This window comes from Oryzias latipes, chromosome 24 (assembly GCF_002234675.1).
Source record: "Oryzias latipes chromosome 24, ASM223467v1".
Lineage (NCBI taxonomy): Eukaryota > Metazoa > Chordata > Actinopteri > Beloniformes > Adrianichthyidae > Oryzias > Oryzias latipes.
Genome location: NC_019882.2, coordinates 19,397,162 through 19,419,344, shown reverse-complemented (window position 1 = coordinate 19,419,344; position 22,183 = coordinate 19,397,162). Strand labels below are relative to the sequence as shown.

At 42.6% G+C, this 22,183-nt stretch overlaps 1 protein-coding gene across 3 annotated transcripts; it reads left to right on the top strand.

The window, feature by feature from the left end:
* Positions 1 to 85: 85 nt before the first annotated feature.
* knl1 (kinetochore scaffold 1) lies at positions 86 to 16,014 on the top strand. Of its 3 annotated transcripts, XM_011492029.3 has the most exons (31): positions 86 to 196; positions 564 to 598; positions 708 to 744; positions 879 to 938; positions 1,594 to 1,676; positions 2,013 to 2,068; positions 2,153 to 2,174; positions 2,285 to 2,328; positions 3,495 to 3,547; positions 3,843 to 4,467; positions 4,731 to 4,768; positions 4,853 to 5,279; positions 6,976 to 7,025; positions 7,227 to 8,069; positions 8,196 to 10,088; positions 10,733 to 10,826; positions 10,904 to 10,962; positions 11,036 to 11,134; positions 11,212 to 11,327; positions 12,183 to 12,273; positions 12,359 to 12,475; positions 12,549 to 12,636; positions 12,713 to 12,775; positions 12,850 to 12,889; positions 13,352 to 13,456; positions 13,556 to 13,656; positions 13,730 to 13,795; positions 13,876 to 13,985; positions 15,045 to 15,166; positions 15,245 to 15,370; positions 15,476 to 16,014. In XM_011492029.3, the coding sequence occupies exons 2-31, from the start codon at positions 570 to 572 to the stop codon at positions 15,570 to 15,572; spliced, it is 5,754 nt and encodes a 1,917-aa protein (XP_011490331.2). In that variant the 5' UTR covers positions 86 to 196; positions 564 to 569; the 3' UTR covers positions 15,573 to 16,014. The 3 variants fall into 3 exon arrangements, with proteins under 3 accessions (XP_011490331.2, XP_011490330.2, XP_011490329.2); XM_011492028.3 differs by having other exon boundaries at positions 87 to 196; positions 2,156 to 2,174; positions 7,227 to 10,088; XM_011492027.3 differs by having other exon boundaries at positions 87 to 196; positions 7,227 to 10,088.
* The last annotated feature ends 6,169 nt before the right edge of the window (positions 16,015 to 22,183 follow it).

The following is a 22,183-nucleotide window of genomic DNA, read 5'->3' as shown; positions in this document are numbered from 1 at the left end:
GAATTTCAATGCGCATGCGCGGAGGCGGCTAAATTCAAAATATGTAAGCGTTACCCGTGCGGCTCTACGTTAGCCTGTTAGCTGATGCGCGCTTAGCCTTACGGAAGGGATGAATGTCTTTCTACTGCTGTCTTTACTTAGTTATTGCTTTAAAACGCATATGGTGTAACAGGACGACACACCACAAAAGTAAAAGGTTTGTAGCGCAAAGTTAAGATGTATTGTTTTGTTACTTTCTTTAACGAAATAAGTAGCAATGCTAATATTAGCGCAAACTGTCAACCCACCTTTGTCGATATTTTTTAGTTGGTGGGTTTGTTTACGTAAAATTGAAATAAAAAATGTTATCTATAACGGACTCTAACGTGTTTTGCGTAAAGTATGGGTGATCTGTTAACATATTTGGTCAAAGATAGCGCAGTAGTGTAGTTTTAATGATTAGCCAGTGTATTGTTGACAACAGGAATGTTTCTTTAGAAAGATATTGTCATGATTTACTGAGAATAACTACAAGTCAAAGAAAATGCATCATTGTTATCTCATTTGAATGTTGTTGTTTGCAGGGAAAGATGGAGCCCCAAGACTCTGACAAACACAAGTAAATTCAAAATCTTTCATTAAATGCTTTAATTTGCACCTTATTTTTCCCCCCATAAACCTTTCTAAAAAGTTTACTGAACTGGTGTTTTAACTGAATTGTGTTTCAGTGAAGGCAGTGGCTCCAGAAAGCGAAGCATTTCCTCCGTGAGTGTTGATAAAAACGTGATTAGAATAATGTATTTGTTTACAAACGTGGGCATTTTTGTGCCTTTTTCCCTGCAGGAAATTTCCAACATGCTGTGAGTTTAATGCCTTTTTTTTTTTAAATTATTTGACAGATTTTAAAAGCGCCAAGGAAATCCATCCTCTTGCGCGACTTGGAACAACAGGAAAATGAGGTGAAGGATTAACATAAATGTTGGTCAGAGGCCCACTCTGATGAAATGGTGTTTTTGTTGTTTCTAACATCTTCTTGTTTCATTTTTCTGATGATGGAGGACAAATATAAAGAAAATCAAGCTTAAAATAGTTTTTATTTATTCAAAACATTGTGAATTAGGAAAAAAATGAAGTTTAAAAGTTTAAAAAAGGTTGTGTTTGTTACATATAAAATACACTTGTCCTGCCACAAGCTTCCTGCTCTGCTTCATTCTGATTCATCTACGTGTAGACAAATAGATCCATGAACGTCTTTGTCTGGAGCTGGAATCTGGATCTAAACCGTATGGATGAATAGGGTTGCTTTATGCCAGCAGTCCATCACACAACTTAGACACAAATGTCTTATGAACTCCTGCCGCTCTGCTGAAAACTATGCCATAGAAAACGGTACAGGACTTTTGATTTTGGCTCAAAATGGCATAATCACTAAGTGTGAATGAATAATGGATACACATTGTAATATTGCATCTGGAACAGCGCAGGTTAAATCCAATCCTTCATTGTTATTAATAAAATCATGATTAAAACGGATCAGAAGATGATCAGAGTGGGACTTTAAGTTTTCATATTAGTGAGCCTGATCTCATCATAATGATTTTAACGTTCATTAAGGTGGAAAGCTCTAAACCTGTCGAGAAGAGAAATTCCAGGAGAGTCAGTTTTGCTCCCGCTAATGACGTTCTGCTGTTTGCCAAGTAAGTTTTCCACACTGACTGTAAATGAGAACTGGACTGAGTGACACCCCCCCCCCCCCCCCCCCCCCCCCGTTTCTCATCAAACATTTAGAATATTTGACCGACATCCAACAAGCTGACTCCTGATTGGTGAGTTTGGTTGCCATAGAAACGATGGCTCAGACTGATGACTGCTGACTCCTCTGAATTGTCTTCCTTTCGTTGGGGCTGGAAGTAAACCATTTTCTATGGGTGACGTCACACTCAGTCCAGTTCTCAAAGTGTAAAAAAAAAAGTCAGTAAAAAAAAAACAGTTTTTTGAATGGTAACTATTTTAAATGTTTTGTTTCTCATCAGTGATGTGAAGAATGCCTCACCTGTCCGAAATCCTTTACAAGAGTTAACAGCACCAGGTACGTCTCAAAGTCACACGCACAGATGTGTCACTTAAGGGAAAAATTCAGCAGTTTTTTTATCTTTGTGTGTGTTTTTTGCAGCAGGTGTAGCAACACAGAATAGGTGAACTATATATTTTTTAATATATATATATACATATATTTTTGCACATTTCAACTTTCTGTCATGTTTTTATTTTCTTAAAGTTGAAACTGTTTCTTTTTTACATTTAGGGCTCAAGCTGAGCTAAAAGCAGAGAAGAGTCAACAAATTAGTGGTAAGAATGACATTTATTTGAATCATTATTATAATCCAAATAGTGTTTGGTTGTTTTTTAATATTTATTAATGATTTCCTGTTATTAACCTTTTCTGATAAATTTATGAATTAATATCTTTCACATAATTGATATATCTATAAATATGTATATTTTATTGTCTTTTCCCCTTTTAATCGCTAAAATTGAGTGAACCAAATCATCCAATCAAATATAATGACTCCAATGTTATTTAGTAAAAAAAGTTATTTCATTGACTGAATTGACTTTTTATCGTTTTTTTACTCTGTCCAGACCAAATCAAGTCACTTGGAAAAGTAGTTGTTCCCTAAACTTTGAATTCAGCTGCTGCTGAGTGTTTGTGACGGCTGTCAGTGAAGGTCTTTTATATGTATGTAGTAGGGCTGCACGAAATGAGGAAAACCCGCGATATTAGTGATTAATATTGCGATAACGATGGAGTTTGCGGTATGTCAACAAAGAGCAAAACAACCAAAAACATAATTTCCATTTCACTGTAACAGTTTAAAAATGAAACTCCAAATGACCCTCGTTGATAAAGGAGGCGAACGTCTAACATAATAGGGCTCATCTGATTGGTCAAATGCAGTGATGGGCAGGGCTGCAGCTAGCAGAGATGAAGATGTGGAGGTTCTCTTTGGGAGAGAATGGATCAGGAATGAGTCCATCAGAGGAACAGATGATGGTAGATGGAGAGAAATGCAGGGAGGAAGATGGTTTGGACAGTTTTAGAGGAGGAACAGTGATGATGTCGGTGAAATGATGCTGAGGTTGGAGCTACCAGGAAAGACGACCAAGGCTCTAGGACTCCTGGTTTTGTCTTATGCAATTATTTCTTCACAAAGAATCTGTCCCAATATGTTTGTTTTTTGTTCATTTTGCTAGCTTATGCCAATGTAGCTGTAATAGTTCATCTGGTCAACCAAACAGCAGCTTTAAAAAGGCAGTGAATTAAGTGTCAGTTGCAGATGGATGTGCTGGAGAGAATCTGAACGTTTCCCAAAATAAATAAAAAACGTCTTTCAGATCAGATAACAAATATGCCGTTGGCCTGGTACCTGGTCTCTGTCTTGAGCGTTGGGGACCCCTTGTTTATATCAGAAACTGTAAAAATGTTTTTCCCTTTTTTCCCCTCTCAAATGCAGGCATAGAAAACCTCCTGAAGGCTCCTCTGCGTGTTCCTTTGCAAGCAAACGCTGTAAGTTTAATGTCCAGATCGATGCAGGCTTCAGAGGCTTCAAAAGCTTCAGAGGCTTTAGAACAGGGGTGTCAGAATCCAGGCCTCAAGGGCCGGTTTCCAACATGATTTCCAACCAACCTGCCATTGAAGCTCCTTATTGGCTAAACACACCTGATCCAGGTAATCTGCAGCAGATAAGGCAGGGTTTCTGGAAAACCAGCATGAGGCCGGCCCTCGAGGCCTGGAGTCTGACACTCCTTCTTTAGACCTTTGATTGGTCTCAGACGTTTCAGGGGCTGTTTGTCATCATCAGGTCTACCCTGATGTTTGGAACGAGATCGGGGAGAAAACGGTGGTGTTTTCGGCTGACGACGCCACCATGGACATGACCCACAGTCACACCATCAACATCGGCGGTGACGCAGACTTACTGGGAGAGACCTACATGTCTGAGAAAAGCGTGGAGGCTGGACTCCCAGACCTATCTGTGAACATGACCAGCAGATCCACAGACCTTAGTGGACAAAAAGGAAGCTTCTCTGCAATAGTGAACAGTTTGGATCCTGGATTTGAAGACTTTCTAGCGAGTCTCTCTCACCCGACTAGCTCCAGTGGAGGAACAGCTTTTGCTGGACCGCTAAGAAAAAGTTCTGGAAGTGTGGCGGGTCTGAGTAAAACCCAGAGAGTTGAAGCGGTCAAAGAAAACCAGCAACCGGCGTTAGAAAAGGCCACCAAGAAGATCAGCAAAGGATTTGGTGGAAGCATGGCGTGTCTAGATGTCGACATGGGTGTGGATGAGGTTCAAGCCGAACCTCAGATGGGTCACAGTCTGGGAGTCGCTGACAAGGACGACCTGTTTCAGTGTCTCTTTCCAACTCTGGACATGTTTTCAGAGAAAGGGGCATCACTGCAGACGAGCAGAACTTCAGACCCGAGAGGTTTGACACTTTGAATATTTCACCGTTTGATTAAAGATCTGCTTCACATGGAGGTTAGAACACAAGATCAGAAATTGTATTTACCAGTTTCTATGGGTGGCATCATACCCGCTTGTTCTCTCATACAGTCAATCAAATTATTGAGCTGCATTATGGGAAATGTAGGATCATTGGTTTAAGTCAGAAACTTTAGATCTTTGTTTGAAATCATTTGTTTTCTACTCATCATCTAATGTTTTTAACAATCTTCTTTCCACATTCAGACATGAACTCTGCAGGTCCTCTGCACCCAAACCCCAGTGTAAGTTTTCCTCTGAGTGAAGCACTGTAGTTGGCATCTATGGGAGGGTTTGTTTTTCAGCACTTGGTGTGTTTCTGTTCTCAGGTCAGCTCTGTTGCCAAAGGCGAGAAGACAGTAACGCTTCCTGTGGAGAACGACTTCATGGACATAACTCGCAGTCACACAGTCGACGCTTCCAGTGGTTTTTCAGCTAAAATATTAACCGGATCGTCTGACCCATCACCCAAAAAGGTTCAGTCCAAATCCAGTGACCCCAGCTTGTGTATCCGCGAAGGAAGCTGGTCAATGAACAGAAGCTCCACGGAGCCCGGCGGAGACGATCCTGAGGGCGACGTCAGCATGGAGATGACTGAGGTTCAAACGGGACGCATTGAAGGACTTTCCGACTCGCAAGATCCTCTTCAGTTTCTCATTTCGTCCCGAGAGGAAGTTTTCCCGCTCAGCAGAAGTCAGGATAAAGCAGACGCGGCTTCAGGACAGGCGAACATCAGAGGATCGTCCAGCAGTCAAGGTAAAGCAGCTGCTCCACCTGAGAATGTTGCTGCTGACGAGATGACGGCAACGATGGTTCCACTAAATGACCTGAGATCATCAAAGTCGCTTCCAAATAACCAGCCTGACATCACAGGAAAAGTAAACCTCCCCCAAACTCAGACACATCCGTCTAAAGTCTTTGGTTATAAATTCAGATTTAAGTCTAAACTTTGGAACCCTAAAGTGAAACGTGGGTGAAACTTGAGAAACAACGTTAGTTTAAAACTAACGAGAAAAATGAGTGGAAATTTTAAGACCAAATAATCAGAAAGTAATTGGAAAGTTGCTCACTTTACCATTAAAAGCAATATTAGAATGATAACTTATGCTACTTTCACACTGAACACAATTCCCGTCAGCTGTCTCTGACTTTGACACACGTCACATTTGCTGCTCGTCTGCATATGTGTTCATAAACTTGATGCTTGTGCATGTGGGAGGAGCTACTGTAAATGTTTTTGGCAGTTGAAGCATCAACTGTTCATCTCTATATTCAGTAATAATCAAGATCATGTTTATTTATTTTAAAGAGCTCCAGCGTTCGTAATAAGCGGTTATATTTTTGTCCGAGACAACCAGATTTCACGGAGGACAACCAAAAATGAACCTGATGGTTGTCCGTGTGACAACCTGGTCTTTTATTCAACATTTTGGTATTTTTCGACTTTTTTTCAAAGTTTTTGGGAAGCCGACGTCCAACTTTTTAAGATAAAACCGAGTGTACGATGTCACGTGACGTCTGAACAAACCGAGTACGCCTGAAGACATCGCAAAATGACAACATTGCACCTGCATGTCTGGTTTAAAAGATCAGGGATATTAGTCTTTACTGCTACTGCAGCGCACAATGTGAACATGATATCAGTTATATATGGGTTTATTTGAAATGGATGTTATATCATATTATAACTTTTCATCACATATAAATATTGCCGTACTTTATATTTGGAATGCTGTACTAGTCCCAGTCGAAACCTACTCAGATGTCAGTACTTACATCTTTATTTCTTCTATACATCTAATATCAACTGCCTCTTATGATGGACATTTAAAACACTCTTTAAATACTAAAAACAAACATTTTACTAAACATTGAAGCATCTGGTTACACAAAGTATTGCTATGTAAATCAAATACTGTTACGGTCAAATGAAAATACTTTATCTTACCCTATAATATATCAGAAAATTAATTACATTAACCAACACTGTAACCTAATGAGTATTTGAATATTGGTATCGAAGGACAACCAACTATTACTTTTTCCCTTATTTCTAATGCTGAACTCTATAAAAGCATCGGTAATCAATTTGATTATTTTCTCGAATGATCACGTCATCAACACTTCATGGGCTAAAGCTGAGCCTCTGCTTGGGTGACTAATTCCTAAATGTTTGTACTCAGAAAGGGCTGGTGATGTTTTAACGGCTGAAGCTGTTGTACAAGGGTTTCAGAGTCCTTTGGGTCTGGACTACAATCTGGAAAAAAGCATTTAAATATTCTTATGAATGCTAGCTGACCCCCACAGCTTTAGCTATATTAATAATCCATTAATGAGTGTTGGAAAAATGTAAAGCAGTGATGCCATAAACGTTTCTGTTTTGGGTTAGTTTGGTGCATAACTTCCTCTACATCGTTGTGAAACATTCTCATGTCTGGATTTATGTGTTTAGGTGTGGAAACTTCTTTGAAACCTTCCATAAAATCTTCACAAAGATGTCAGGTAAGATCAATTTCCTCAATGTTACATGAAGGGTTTTAGCTGCTGCATCCATAAACAATTTTGCAAAATATCTGTAAAAGGTAGGAATTAAAACTGTCTCCTGCAGATGTTTGTACAGCTGTTTGAAAGATTCAAAATTTTTTCATGTTTTAATGTGTTGGAACTTCTCTAAACGAAATGTTCTTCTGTTTGTTTTTTCAGACCAGGTTTGGTTTGAACAATGAAGAGAAAACGGTACAGTTTACCGCGGATGATGACTGCATGGACATCACACAGAGCTTCACAGCAAACATCAACTGTAAAAGTTCACCGCAGTTGTTCTCAAATGTAGACCTGAATAGACATGACGAAAAAACTGTGATGGTTATTCGGACTGATGCTGCAATGGACCAGACCAAGAGTCGCACCGTCAACACTGCGTCTGGTTTTCAACCAACGTACCTCAAAAACATTGAGGCGTTGCCCTCTAATGGAGAGAAAACCGTGAGGTTCAGTGCTAACGATGCAGGAATGGACGTAACCAAGAGTCACACCGTCAACATTGCCTCTGGTTTTCAGCCAACGTACCTCAAAAACATTGAGGCGTTGCCCTCTAATGGAGAGAAAACCGTGAGGTTCAGTGCTAACGATGCAGGAATGGACGTAACCAAGAGTCACACCGTCAACATTGCCTCTGGTTTTCAACCAACGTACCTCAAAAACATTGAGGCGTTGCCCTCTAATGGAGAGAAAACCGTGAGGTTCAGTGCTAACGATGCAGGAATGGACGTAACCAAGAGTCACACCGTCAACATTGCCTCTGGTTTTCAGCCAACGTACCTCAAAAACATTGAGGCGTTGCCCTCTAATGGAGAGAAAACCGTGAGGTTCAGTGCTAACGATGCAGGAATGGACGTAACCAAGAGTCACACCGTCAACATTGCCTCTGGTTTTCAACCAACGTACCTCAAAAACATTGAGGCGTTGCCCTCTAATGGAGAGAAAACCGTGAGGTTCAGTGCTAACGATGCAGGAATGGACGTAACCAAGAGTCACACCGTCAACATTGCCTCTGGTTTTCAACCAACGTACCTCAAAAACATTGAGGCGTTGCCCTCTAATGGAGAGAAAACCGTGAGGTTCAGTGCTAACGATGCAGGAATGGACGTAACCAAGAGTCACACCGTCAACATCGATGCAGATTTAAGGCTTGCTCAGCTACAGGGGGTGGGTTCATTGCCCACAAACACAGACAAAACCCAAATGTATGATATGAAGGAATCTGCAATGGACGTGACCAAAGGTCATGCTATCAATATCGCTGCCAATCTAAAAGTCTTTTCACAACCAGCACTTGATGTTTTTGAAGAGGAAAAACCCATCAGGTCCACCACAATCAATGAAGCCGTAAATGAGATGCAGAGTTGCACTCAAGTTATTCCTGCAAATTTTGAGCAAAAGTTCCATCAAACTAAAGATGTGTCACCTTCTAAAGAAGACAAAACAGTCAGGTTCACCTTATCTGATGCGACCATGGACGTGACGAAATGTCACACCGTCTACATTGACGCAGATTTAGATGCAATACAGCAACCGGATGTAGATTTTCTACACATAAAGAAGGAGAAACCTGTGAGTTTCACAGCAGATAATACAACCATGGATGTAACAAAGAACCACAGTGTACTCATCGCTACAGACATTCATGTTCTTCCACCTCCAGCTCATTCTGACAAGACCGAGTCCTTCAGGTCTATCACAACAGATGAAGCGATAAATGGGACAAAAAGTTGCACTGCAAACATTTTTCCTCCTCTTGAACCACTATCTGTCCAGAGTATGGACGCTCTCCTGACAAGTGGAAAGAAAACCCCCTCCAGGGACACTGCTATGGACAAGACTCAGACTCTTTCTGCAAATATTGATAGTAATTTGGTGTTACAGCCAGACACGGCTCTCTCTCTCCATGCATGGAAACCAGATCTTGGTTTAGAGGAGTCGAACAAATCCATGTCACGGGCCTCCGTTCCTGTGGACCATCAGAAAACAAACACTATGAATCCTCTTGAGACCCTAGAACCAAATAGCTGTCCATCTGACCAAAAACCTGAGCCGTTGCCTGATAAAACCACACCCAACTGTCCACAAATCTTTGAAGGTTGGGACATTTGTGGGGATCAAACTTACAGTATTGAGGGAAGAAATTCTGCTGAGATTCAGACTCGAGACCACAAGGTGTCATCAGACAACAAAGAAATGCTGAGATCCTGCAACACCAAGATCTCAAATTCCCCAGATCACGTCACTTCAGGCCAAGCTGATCTTACGAAAGAACCTGAACCAGCAACTGTAGGTTCTATTGCGTCACTGGAGCCAGAGAGCCCATCTGTGGACCAAAATGGAACGTTAAAGTCACGAAAATCCAGACGAAAGAGTTTAGCTGACCTACAGACAAAAGTCAGACGTTTGAGCCACTTGATCAACGCAGCTCCTGATGTGGTTGCCATGGAGATGTGCACGGCACCGTTGCCCCAGACCGAGCACGACGTTTACAAGAACGCGTCGGATAAAAATGCGTCTGCATCAGACGAGCAGCTCCAAGTGGCTTCAAACGCGGAAGCCAAAGCTCAAGATCTTTGTCACCAGGAGGGAGAACAGCCTGTTGCCATAGCAACTGCAGATGCAATTCCTTTCAAGTGTAAGACTAAGCAGCTGATATCAAGACTCTCTGTGGGGGGGTTCAAACCCAAACTCCCACACAGACGATGCCCCGAAGACCCAAACAAGGTGGTTTCTGCTGGAGAAGCCACAAAAAGTACCAGCGAGCTGAACAATCCCGAAGAGGACATCAGCAACATTTATGACGAAGAGCTGGACAGCTGTGAGGACATGTCTGAAATCCTAGACACCAGGAGCCCTGACAGGATCACGGAGGAGAGGAGTCCAACTGAGGAGTTCCTAGCTGACCCTCTGGAAAACGACGCTTTCATGATGGAACAGCCAGGCCAGAAGAGACCCCTGACGGAAAACCCAGATGAACGGGAGGACGAGAAGCGGCTGAAAGTCTCCTCAGAGTTTGAGCTGGTAGGTCCAGTTAGAACTTTTTTTTACAGTTGGTGTTTTATGGACTTTATTGAAAAAATGATTTTTTTTGAAAAGGTTTTTAGCTCCTTTATATTTTGATTTTATGTTGCTCAAGCTTCTTCTGGCTATCTGCAGGACTTTTTAATTTTACTCATTTATTGACTATTTTGTCGAGCTACTGGTTATTTCCTTAATCCTGTGTCGTACTCGAGCAATGTTCTTCTGGCCTTTAAAGTTAATTTGGCTTTTGTTTTTGTCTTTTGGTTTGTTCCTTTTGGGCAGCAGGAGTTGAAAGTAGCCACAAGACTAAAGAAACAGGAGAAACAGAGAGTGGGTCAAAGAAATCAGGAAACACAAGAAAGTGTTTTATTTTGAAAATAAAGCTTAGATTTCTGAGTAAAAGGCTAGGAGTGAGGGAAATATGCTTTTATTTGTGACAAACTGCATGTTTAGTGTTTGATTTCAGTCTCATGATTGCAGGCAGACCTTCATAATGTCACATAAATCCTGTTTCTTCTGGATTGAACTTTGAAGAAAAAGAATATTTCTAGAACATTAAGGAACAAATGTATTTTCCTGGAACATGTTGTAAATGATCGTTGGTGAATATTTCTTGAGCGAGCGTCTTTGTTTAAACTCTGCAGATGTCAGAGGTTGGTGAGCAGGACGTGAGCAGGACTCGAACCGCCACACAGACCAGCGATTCCTCCAGCAGATGCGAAGCTGCGTTTGATTCAAGTAAAGCACGTTTGCCGGGTGAACGCAGCTGCAGCTGCAGCTTTGCTGGCTTTGACCATCATTTCGTCTCCTCACAGCCATCAAGAACAGCCTGTTTGAATCCCAGCTGGAAGACTCCAGCAGTGACGCTCAGAGGGTGCGCCGTCCCGCCGGAGATTCTCCATCGCCGTTGTTCTGCATCTAACCTCCTTTTTGGTTTTGGTTTCCAGAAACTTGAAGACGGTACGATCACGGTCTCAGAGTTCCTCAAACTCTTCAACATCGACTTTGTCATCCACAATCCTCGACAAAGCGTCCTTCCGTCCAGAGTGGGTTCTGTGTTCCTCTAACGTTCCCTTTTAGAAGAGCAGATGAGATCTGCAGCTCTGACTTCTGCTTTCCGCAGCTTCTGTCAGAGGCGGAGGCGACGACCATGGACTGTTTGAAGAACCGACACATCAGCCGACCCAAACAGAAGGTTTATGAGGCAGACGTCCAGAACCTCAGCCAGGAGGTCCAACGGTGGGTTCCCCTTCATCACCAGAGATGTCGCTCTCTGACACACTCGTCGACCAGTCACACGATAACCGTGAATGAATTTGACTGGAAAAAGCTGCTTTTATATCAGCTTTGCACCGTTTGTAATGGAAAGTGCTGCATAACAGCACAAAGCTGCTTCTCTCCACTTCAGAATCCACCTTAGTTGTGTTTAGAGTTGCTGTAGTCTAAACCAGCAGACACTCAAAGTCCCATCATGCAGTTCAGTTGCTGCGGGACACTTGAAACATTCACCAAACACTGAAGAGTTTTCAGAAGAAACAAATAGGAAAAGTTTTCTCCAGAAACCACAAGGGGCCAGATAGACCCGTCCCCAGCAAGTTCTCATGGGAAATGTAGTTCAGTCTGAGAAAACCTTCATTGATATCATTTAAAACCGACGCTTCTTTTCAGTGTTTAAACATTGCAGCAGAACAAAAACAACATTCTTTCTCTTCTGCTGCATCCCAGGCTTCAAAATGATCGAACTCTCCAAACTATGGAATCATTCATGTCTTTTCCTGCTGTTGGGATCAAATGTGGAATAAGTGTCAACATGTTCATTATGGTATTGGAGGCGATAATTCTTCTGATTGCTCAGAAATGTTCTTTTCTTCATTGTTAGACTGATGTAGTTCCCTCTTATCAGGTTAAAAGTAACAGTTGCAAGTCTGTTATTATAAAAACTGCCACAATGCCAATACTTCCATTTTTTTACATTTATTAGGGTTAAATTTTAAATATATTCATTTGTTCATTAAAACTGACACCTAACTGAATTTTAGATCTCATGTAAATTCCTGCGAACATTTAAAAACAGGAAGATTTGAATGTTTTCAGGCTCCAAGGCCGGATGTGGGACCTGCAGAAACCTCTGAGCAGAGTCAACGCGGCGCTGTGGCAGGAGATCCGACTCCTCTCTGAGAAGGAGGTGCTGAAGCAAAGCCTCCGCCTGCTTTACCTCATGCAGCTGGAGGCCGGTTGGTCCAGTGACCTTCTCCTCTTTCCATCTGCAGCTCAAAGCGTTCGGTGCTCAGCTGAAGGCCAGGTGCAACCTCTACAGAAAACAGAGCAAAGTTCAGTCGCACCACATGAAGGAGGTTCTGTACACCAACCTCATGAGCGCTCATCTGGTACCAGCACACTCTGTGACATCACAAGGCCGCTCCTGTTCTGCTTTGTAACCTAAATGCGGTCCTTTCCCAGGAGGAGCAGCAGACACTCAGAGGAAGACTGGAGCAAGCCGACCAGATGATCAGGAGTCTGGACGGCTGCATCGCTGAGCTGGAAGCAGGTGAAGACCCAGACGGTGAGGAAACGGAACCGGAGGGAGCAGAACAAACACAATGACGGTTTTCTTTGTCTTCTAGAACTCGCTGAAGTGGAGGACGCCGGTTCTGAAGACAAACCAAGCCTGAAGTCGTTGCAGGAAGGTAAGCAGATGCAGCTTCACTGATCAGATGTTTGGCTTCTGAGTTTGAGCTCACAGCCTTTTTGTTTTCTTCAGCCGTGGAAAAGGTGACGAAGGCGTTGGCCAACGGCGAGAGGTGAGTTCAGCCCGTTCCAGACGTCCATCTCATCTGATTCCTTCAGAGAAAAGCAGGATAATCGGTTATGACAAATGAGATGACCTGCTGTAGCTGATTCCATGGAGAGCTGAAACTTCTGTGTTTTTCCCTGTTAGTAAAACTACATTGCCAAGGCAACCACCAACAGAGAACATCGCAATTTCTTTTATTCTGGAAACTTATTTGGTTTCATTTTAGCAAAGTTAGCGATTGTAGCGACAGCCGTCCACACCGCCATTTTCCTCCAAAACGTTGAACATTTCAAAGATGTTTGGATGTTTTTATTCTAACTCTGACTCAGCCTGAAGAAAATACGCTAAATCATCAGACGACAACGGGTTTGATTAGGGTTTGCTAATGATCCTGTTTCAGTTATGGGATGTCTGTCGGCGTGTCAACGCCCTCATCTGGGATCGTTTGGGAAATTCTGTTTGTTTTTAGGCAACAGGCTGAGCTGGAAACGCAGAAGCAGCAGAATTTGAACCAAGTCAAGAAGCTGAAGGAGGAAACGGGGAAGCTGCAGACCCACATGGACACGCTCGACACGTCAGTGCCGCCCGCCCCCACCAGCCTTCACTTCTGCCCTGTTGAGGGTTTTTCAGATGAACACTTTTGGTTTACGCTGTTGTCTGTCTGTAACGTCAGAGTGAACGAATGGAGGCTAAAGGAGCACAGCCAGAACGCCAGCCTCTACAGTTTCCTTCACGACACCGTCTTCCTGCAGCTGGTCTTCCCCGACTCCGATGGTACGAGTTTCTGTGGCCTCAGAGGTCCTCATCATCCCGGTTCCTCCACAAACGTGTGGTTGTGTTTCTACAGGAAGTGGTCCTGAGGCGGTGGCAGAGCAGAGACTGACCGACATCGTCTTCAGCCTCCATCTGGATGGTAGGAGAACCAAACGCTTTCTGCTCCTTCCACGCCAGCGCTGTGCTGTTTTACGCTCCTGACGACACTTTTTCATCCAGGTGAGAGGTCGCATGACCACGCCCGCCTCGTTCACACACTGGTGTCGCAGTTTGTGGCTGGAGAGTCGGCCTGGGTGGAGAAATACCCGACGAGGGGGGACGTCCCAAAGGTAAGCAGGACCGGGGCTCCTGGCTGGGACTAGATACCAGAACTCTGGCAGCTCGGTACCGGTACCGATGTATGCGGAGTTATTCATTCTATTCCATTTTGCTGTACAACTATAGGCAAACATTTGCCTGTCCAGTGATTGTGGGTGGGGTCATGGCTGTGAGAGTGGGCGGGGCTTCAGTCAAAATGCTGAAGGCGAAGCGAGTGACAGCTCCGCTGTACTTCACAGCAAAAGATTCAAATCCATTGACCGGATGGGTCCAAAAAAGTTGTCATGGCGATGAGCGGTGACATCCGTGTGAAAACAGAGATGCAGACCTTCAAGAAAGAAGGAAATCAAGCCGTCACGCTGCTCCATCACACTCGAGTGTTACTAGAAAACAAATGTGGGTGGTGTTTCCCTTCTGAAGCACAGTTTAGGCACCGCCACCGTCTGGAAAGCGTTTGGCGTGGGAGAAAATCCAAACGGTGACCGTCCCTCCTCCTGGAACGACTAGAAAACCCTTTCATCTAAACTTTTCTAACAGACGTCTTTTAGAAGAGGACTTTTTTTTAAAATCTTTAGTGGAAAAACCAAGAGACTCCCAAAACTAGAAGATGTTTTACGCTTCTCCACCGAGCTGGAAGACGTCAAGATTTTTCAGTGATCAACTATATTTAAAACCATTTCAGCAAAGCGAGTCTAGATCTTTTTCTTCTAGAAAAAACACTCGACAGTTTTAATTTGAAATGAGAACCGTCGCCTTAAAAATGTATTTACTTCTGGAAACACACTTTTGTTTACTTTATGCTTATCATTCAACTTTTTTTTTTTTAAATACTTCATAGTTTTATTTTTTGAAGTAAAAACCAAATCCAACATGAGTTTGATGATGAGTCCTCACACGCCTCATCATGTGATGGGCAGATCTTTTGGCGTTTAAAGTTTCACAGCAACATGTGGGTTTTTTTCAGTTACAAACTCAAAGGTTTAACAGCATTCTTTTCACGTTCTGCCCTTTCAGCCTGGGCAGCTTCCTCTTACCGTCTGATTAATGGTTGCCGCCTGCTGTTTTTCCAGCTGCTCCACGACGTCAGCCTGGCGGTGAGTCGCTGCCGTTTGCTGGGGGAGGAGCTTCGTCTGCTGAAGATGTGGGGCGCCATGCGGCTCCACATCCTCAGCTTGACCTGCACGGACACGCGGTGAGACCTGCTCCTCCTCCTCCTCTGTTCACCTCCTGTCCTCAGCTAAACCTGACGTCTCTCCTGGAATGTCCCCAGAGTGCACCTGGTCTTCAGCAGCCTCAAAGCCTTCCTGAAGTTCAAGGTGGCGTTCTCCGTCAGCGTGGCGGGCCCCGTCTACCACCTGAAGGTGGAAAGCTTCCAAAGCCTCATCGGAGAAACCTCGTACGTACGACAGAAATATCAACGGTGTTCTTTTCTTCTGCTCCTGATTCACAAGGAGTGGAATAAAGAAATACTCAGGAATGCAGCTGTTACTTTCCTCTGCAGGATCCAGCAGATCCAGGACGTGGTGGCGTCCTTCACTCCATCCAGGAACCTGCTGACAAAGATCTGCAGAAAGATCCACCAAACGCTGCTCTGCTGAGGAAACAGCTGCTCGGCCTCTTCTGGCTGTAATATGTTCAATATGTGACGAATTCTACAACAGAACTAACATGTTGATCCGTTCATGGTCTAAATAATTGGGTTGTGGTTTTAAAGCGTTAAATCATCTGTCAAAAGGAAATTAAATCAACTTTCTAACGTGGATTATTTGGAGAGAAAAACGCTTGAAGGCAGATGTCCTTTGTTTTGTGGAAATAACGTGCAGTTTATAGTAAATTCATCTGAGAATTCTCTGTAAAAGTTTTTTAGTCCTTCAAGTATTTCAAATTAATTCAGTTAAAACAGGAATGCTGTGATGCAGTTCACAAAGTCACCACTAGATGGCGGCATCAGACCACTGACTGTTAGCAGCTGTTTGAAGCATGTCTGAATGTACATATCTGTAAAAACACACCAAAGTTAATAAAATGCTTTTCAGTATTTATTGGCTCAGGTGTTTTTTCCCCCTTCTTCATTTAGCCAAACAGAAAACAGTTTTTCATTTAGTTTTCAAAGTAAACCTGTTCTTTCTCAGTCAGTGGAGTGAAATGGTTTTAATACCAAAGGCAGCTGTAAAAAAACTAGCTGTTAAAACTTCTGCAAACAGAGTTATGCAATGGAAAATATTTCAAATAGATAATATGCTAATGAAGTAGCTGAACAATCAGGCTTATATGGCCTATGTTAGTTTAAAAATGAAGCTAAAACATTTGAAGGTTCAGAACAAAATGTTAATTTAAACCAAATTCTGACTCGGCCTAAAGAAAATAGGCCGTATCAGTAGCAGGAAGTGCTGAACAACAGCAGGAAAGCTGAATAATTGTCATAGGGCTGAAAATCTGCAAAGTTATTTAGTGAATGACACATTTTCACACTGAAGATCACAGACGACCTTTCACCTTTAGTCTGAAAATCCTGAACTAGCTGCATTTAGAAAACTCACTGAAGGATTCGTTTATGTTTTGACTTCTGAGTCTAATTCTGAAAGGAATCAAGTTTATGTGGCATTTAAATGAAAAGATAAGCCATGATGACAAACAGATGATTAAAAAAATCTTTTTTTTTTTGGTAAACCTTTCAAAACACGACTTTTTTTTTTTTGGTTGCATGGTGGCGCAGTGGTTAGAGGTCTTGCTCCAGACTTGAACCTTTCCTGTTCAAGTCCTGGCTGGGGGACCTGAAGCAGAACACCAATGGGGGGCCATTCTGTGTGGAGTCTGCATGTTCTCCCCGTGCATGTGTGGGTTTTCTCCTCCCACCATAATAAAACATGCTCCTAAATTGTCCCTAGGTGTGAATGATGTGTGATTGATGGCCCTGCGATCCAGAAAATCTTCATCCTAAACTTTAACCAGTGTGAGTCAGAGATAATTATCTGGAGACAGAACAGTGCAGGTGAAGTTTTCCACATTCCTTGTGTTTCTGCCCTGTGTTAGTGATGGCGTCTCTTCGTTGTGAGGATGCACAGTCGTTTGTTCAGATCAGGAGTGAATGGGAGACATTCAGGAGGATCAGCAGCACTCAAGTTCCTCCAGAAACGGTTGTAAGAGACATGGCTGGTTTCAATGAACACTTCGTCAAAACAGACTAAAACACATCCTCAGCTCAGAGCATCATGACTCCATTGAGTTTCAGCCAGCTGCTCGTCTTGGATCAGGCTGAATGAGGAGGCGGGGCTTCCTTCAGAAGTACACAAACATAACTTGAATCCACATTAAAATATTTCTAACCAAGCATTTCAAGAAAAGGCATCAAAGGAAGGATGGAAAAAGGTCATCTGTGCTTTTATTTTGATGGGTCCTTGGAGCCAATCATCATCCAGCTGCTGCCCGGTAAACCCTTGTGCTATCTTGTGGGGTCCAGATGACCCCACTGCCTTGGAGGTACATTAACATTGAGAGTTGGGTCATCTAGACCCACTAGACAGTGCTCTGAACCTTTTTTCTTCAATGATTTGTGGTCTTCACTGGTGTCCATGGATTACATGAAATCTTTCCACCTTTATCCACCTTTGTCATGGTAGGAAAAACACATCAATGTAAGGGGGGGGGGGTCATCTGGACCCCATAGGATAGCACAAGGGTTAAACAATCACGAAGCAGGAAGTGCACTTTAAAAAAAACGAGTTTTGCATATCACATTCTGGAAAAATATTTTAAAAAATAAAGATTTGTATTCTTTAACATGACACCTTAACACTTTATTGCACAAGTTTCTTTGTAAAATAACACAAAATTCAGGCTCTAGTAAGGGGACATTTGTGTTCTTTTGGCTCAATCAATGTTCCTGTTTTATTGAAAGCAAAGATCAACAACGCTTTCTCCTCTCTGACAGTTTTATTGTGATTTAAGTGACATCAGCCGAAGCGTAACTCTATGAAACGGAGCGTTGGGCCTCCAGCGATCCGCTTCTAATCGGTTTATCCTGGGATCCACCAGCAGTCCGTCAGCCCGTCCGTGTTCTGCTCTGACAACATGAGGAGGAAGAGTTGAAGTAATGCAATTGGTCCCGGATGATGAGGAGCTGTGTGTTTGGGTCCAAACGGCACCGTCTGCAGAGAACATCAGGAGTCACAGGCTGGATTTGATTGTTCATAAATCTGCTGGTTACAGGCTGTTTTTCTGTCTCATAGGAACCATTTTCTCTTTTCTTAGCTGTAGAATGAGATCAATTGTGCATGAGCGGCTTGTAAGCGTTCATGTGGGTTTGTATAAAACTTTTATACGGCACTTTTAGGACTTTTGTAGCTAATAAAATCCAAACGATTTCCTGAGCCTTCGGAAGTAGTTTTTCTTCTGCAGTAAAAATAGTTTGAGATGTTGAACATTTAGAGCAGCCGTTCTGACCAGGGTGAGTGTGATGTCATCCAGACAAATGAAGTCAATCCAGCCGCCATTTTTTCACAATAGAAACGTGAGTCTGTGACGTCCTGCCACAGACCCCCCCACCTGCTCCCAACAGTAGCTAGGTTGGCTCTAGCAACCCGCATGACCCCGAAAGAGATTCAGCAGAATCAGAAAATGGATGGATGATGGATGAGTGGGTCTTTTTACTCTAAATAGTCTGGTTTCATTTTCACTGTAATGATCCATACCAGGGTTCACTTGCAAGTGAAAATAGACCTTGATGATCTGGACGAGTTGCTCTAACATTCAGAGAAAACCAGTCCAATCAACCGCAGAACAACCAACCAATACTATCAATACTAGTCATTCGGGGGGGAGGGGGGGGGGCTCAGCAGGTTTCGTGATGGTGGAGGGTCTCCAGCAGAGGTGTGCGGCTCCTCGTCTCTTCACAATTGTTGGACCCAAGCCCGTCCCCTCCCATCCCCTCCCACATTCCACTCCTCCTTTTCTATACTGTAGACCCTCTGTGAAGCTGGAAGGGGGGGGGGGGGGGGTATTGTTCAGAGGCATCAGAGGACATCTTAATTAGTTCCTCCCTGCAGGTAATTAGCTCTGATGGCATTTACTCCCATGGTGGGACAAATGAATGGGGGGAGGGTCACACAGTCCAGCCTTGTGTGACCCTCTGCTCATTCTTGGAAAAAAGACAATGGCTCCAGTTCTTCAAAATAGGCTCCTGGACAGTGGGGGTAGCAGCAGCTGTCACACGGGGTCCACCTTCAGGGATCAGAGGGTCTGGGGTTCTGTGACATCCCGTCTGTGAGAAAGCATTAAAGATGTATTCATGGACTTTTCTGTGAACCTGAAGTAAAAATAGGAATTTGTCACTTTTCACGTTACGTTGATCGGTTGTTCCTGGGTTTTGATTGATTTGATCTTCATCGTTTCAGTTTGTGGTCCAAACATCTGGTGACCTGGACATAGACACGCGGATGCCATAAACCAGCACATCTGTAACTATGGCTTAACCTTTGTGCTATCTTATGGGGTCCAGATGACCCCACCCTTATATTGACGTGTTCTCCCTACCATGACAAAGGTGGATAAAGTTGGAAAGATTTCATGTAATCCATGGACACCAGTGAAGATCACAAATCATTGAAGAAAAAAGGTTCAGAGCACTGTCTAGTGGGTCTAGATGACCCAACTCCCAATGTTAAAGTGCCTCCAAAGCAGTGGGGTCATCTGGACCCCACTGAACCACGATCTTCATCTTTTACCGGAGCTGCAGATGATGAAATAATACAAAGATTCATTCATTTTGAACAAATCGACTCTGGAAACTTGACAAACAAACAATAGAAATATAGTTTGATATAAGAATGTGCGTGCAACCTTCATTTCAACAGAGGATTTTTTTTATATAAAAGTGTGTCCAAAAATGACTGGGAGGAAGTTTACATCATAAGATCCCGCCTTCAGATTCTCTCTGAATTGATTTCACTTGTTTTGTTTCTACTGAATGAAAAAAGAATGTAGCTGTGAAAACAGACACAAAAACAGGTTTTGCATTTTACTGAGTTTTTTGGTATTTTTAGACGTCACTTCTCAGCAGTGCCTCTATTTTTGTGTATGGTGGTCCCTAGTGTATTGCAGGGGTTACAGTCCAAAAAATGATTCTAGATGCTTTAGGGCTGTAAACTCCTCACGATACTCTTCCTACGCTTTTTGGCCTATCCGGCCCCATGGAGGGTCAAGGTGAGTGCAGGTGTGTCTCGCCGCTTTAGAGGATGTCATGAGAATGGAACGTACCATTGTCTTGGGTAGGGATGGGTATCGTTAAGGTTTTAACGGTACTACTACTCTTATTGATACTGCTTATCGATCCGGTATTTTAACGATACTCTTATCGATACTTTTTGAGGACGAAAAATACATAAATAAATAACAAATTAAGAACATAAAGTGTTTTATTTCCTCATTATGCAACAATGGGTTTTTTAACAAAACATTTTACTTTATACATGAGAATGTTCCATCCAGACAGGATATTTATTTAATTATTTAATCTATTTTTATTCTTTATGAGCGTGATGTTTCCTTTGATCTTTTGTACATTTTCCACAACCTTGAATAGACTTTTCTGTCTGTCAAACATCAGAGTTAAGTTAAGTTAAGTTAAGTTAAGTTAAGTTAAGTTAAGTTAAGTTAAGTTAAGTGAGATGATGAAAACAAATTCACTTTGATGCAGACTCCTTTCTATTTATTTATTTTTCTTTAAATCCAGAAACCCAAAAAATTACATTAATTTTAAGGATGAGAACTATCATTAGTTATTATTTATTATTAAGTATTAGGAAGCAGCTGTTAGTTTGTTGCGGGTCAGGAATCATAAGCGGTGAGTCTAAGCCCCGCCTTTCTACCTGTTCGTTGTCAAAAGCTTACTATGTCATTCATTTAGACGGTCTTTTACAGATGGATGTCAACTCGACTCTTTTCTATTGATTTGAGAAACTGAAAAAAGAAACATTTTTTGTCTTGTTTACAATAATGGACATAGTTACTGTTCTTGTTAACTAGACTCGGTTACTTTTTGGATCAAGTAGTGTGTAAGTGTAAGTGTTTATTTTTATAAGTTCACGTTTAAATCACTGAGAAACGAATATATACAAATATTCTTCAATTTAGTCATTTATTTTCCTTTGGTTTAACTTTCTTCTTGTCTGCTGTAATGACACAACAGTTTGTAATATACTTTTTGCATATTGTGTTCTTTTTTATGTCATTTTTCTTAACTATTTTTGTTTTTAACCCTTTAACACTGGGAATGTCTCCGGCGACCTCTAAATAACGTACGCTAAACGCTCATTACAAATCGTAGATGTAAATGCTCACACAATCAGGCTGAAGCCGCTGACTCTGTTGCTGAGAAAAGTTGCTTTTCATATCAGGATTGCACTTTCCTCTGCAACAGAATCAACAGATTTTTGTCTATTGCGTAAACACTTCACTCCAGTAAAGTGTTGCATTTCAGCGCAGGGTTGTGTTTCGTAAACAGTTAAAGAGTTCCTGTAGTCAAAAACAAACAAACATGGAGCTAAAAAACAGATGATTGGCGACAGTTTAGTCGTCAGACAGAATTGCAGGTGAATACTTGTCTTCATTCTTCTGCAGCTGGACCAAACCATTGCGTGAATCAAAGCAGCTTCAAACCCAACCTTCAGGTCGGTTTGGATGCTTACATTAGACTCCTTTTCAAAGTCTGGTGGCGTTGCCGTCGCGCCGGAAAGTGCAGCTTTCCACCGTTATCAGCCGTTTTCCCACACGCCTCTATTTTGAACCAGTGTGGAGGATTTAGCGGCGTCTCCCGGACGAGTCCAGTGGCGGCTAAGAGTCCGACCATCTTGACCGACACCCTGAGTCCGCTAACACTGCCGCGGCAGCCACCTCGGATAAGTGCATTCCCCAAGAGCCCGACCCAAATCCCCGCTTGACCCTGACTGATAAACCAGGCTATGGATAGATGGAGGAAGGCCGTCCCTCCAGACTGACCCCAGAGGTTGATTCTTTTCTTACCAGTGAAGGAGTGACATCATCTTTCATGAAGCAAAGAGCTTCCTTCAGCGTATGGTTAAAGACCCACTCTAATGAAAAGGGGGTTTTAACATGTAAGAGGACACGGAGGTCAGTTATAAAAGAATTAAAGATCAAAATAGCTTTTCCGACTTCACCTATTTAAAAATAAAGATACTTTATTTATCCCTCA

Coding starts and splice junctions, on each gene's coding strand:
- knl1 (XM_011492027.3), top strand. CDS start 570: ATGGAGCCCCAAGACTCTGACAAACACAA. Junction 11,328..12,182: donor CTCAGCCAGGAGGTCCAACG/GTGGGTTCCCCT, acceptor GAATGTTTTCAG/GCTCCAAGGCCGGATGTGGG. Junction 15,167..15,244: donor TTGACCTGCACGGACACGCG/GTGAGACCTGCT, acceptor GAATGTCCCCAG/AGTGCACCTGGTCTTCAGCA.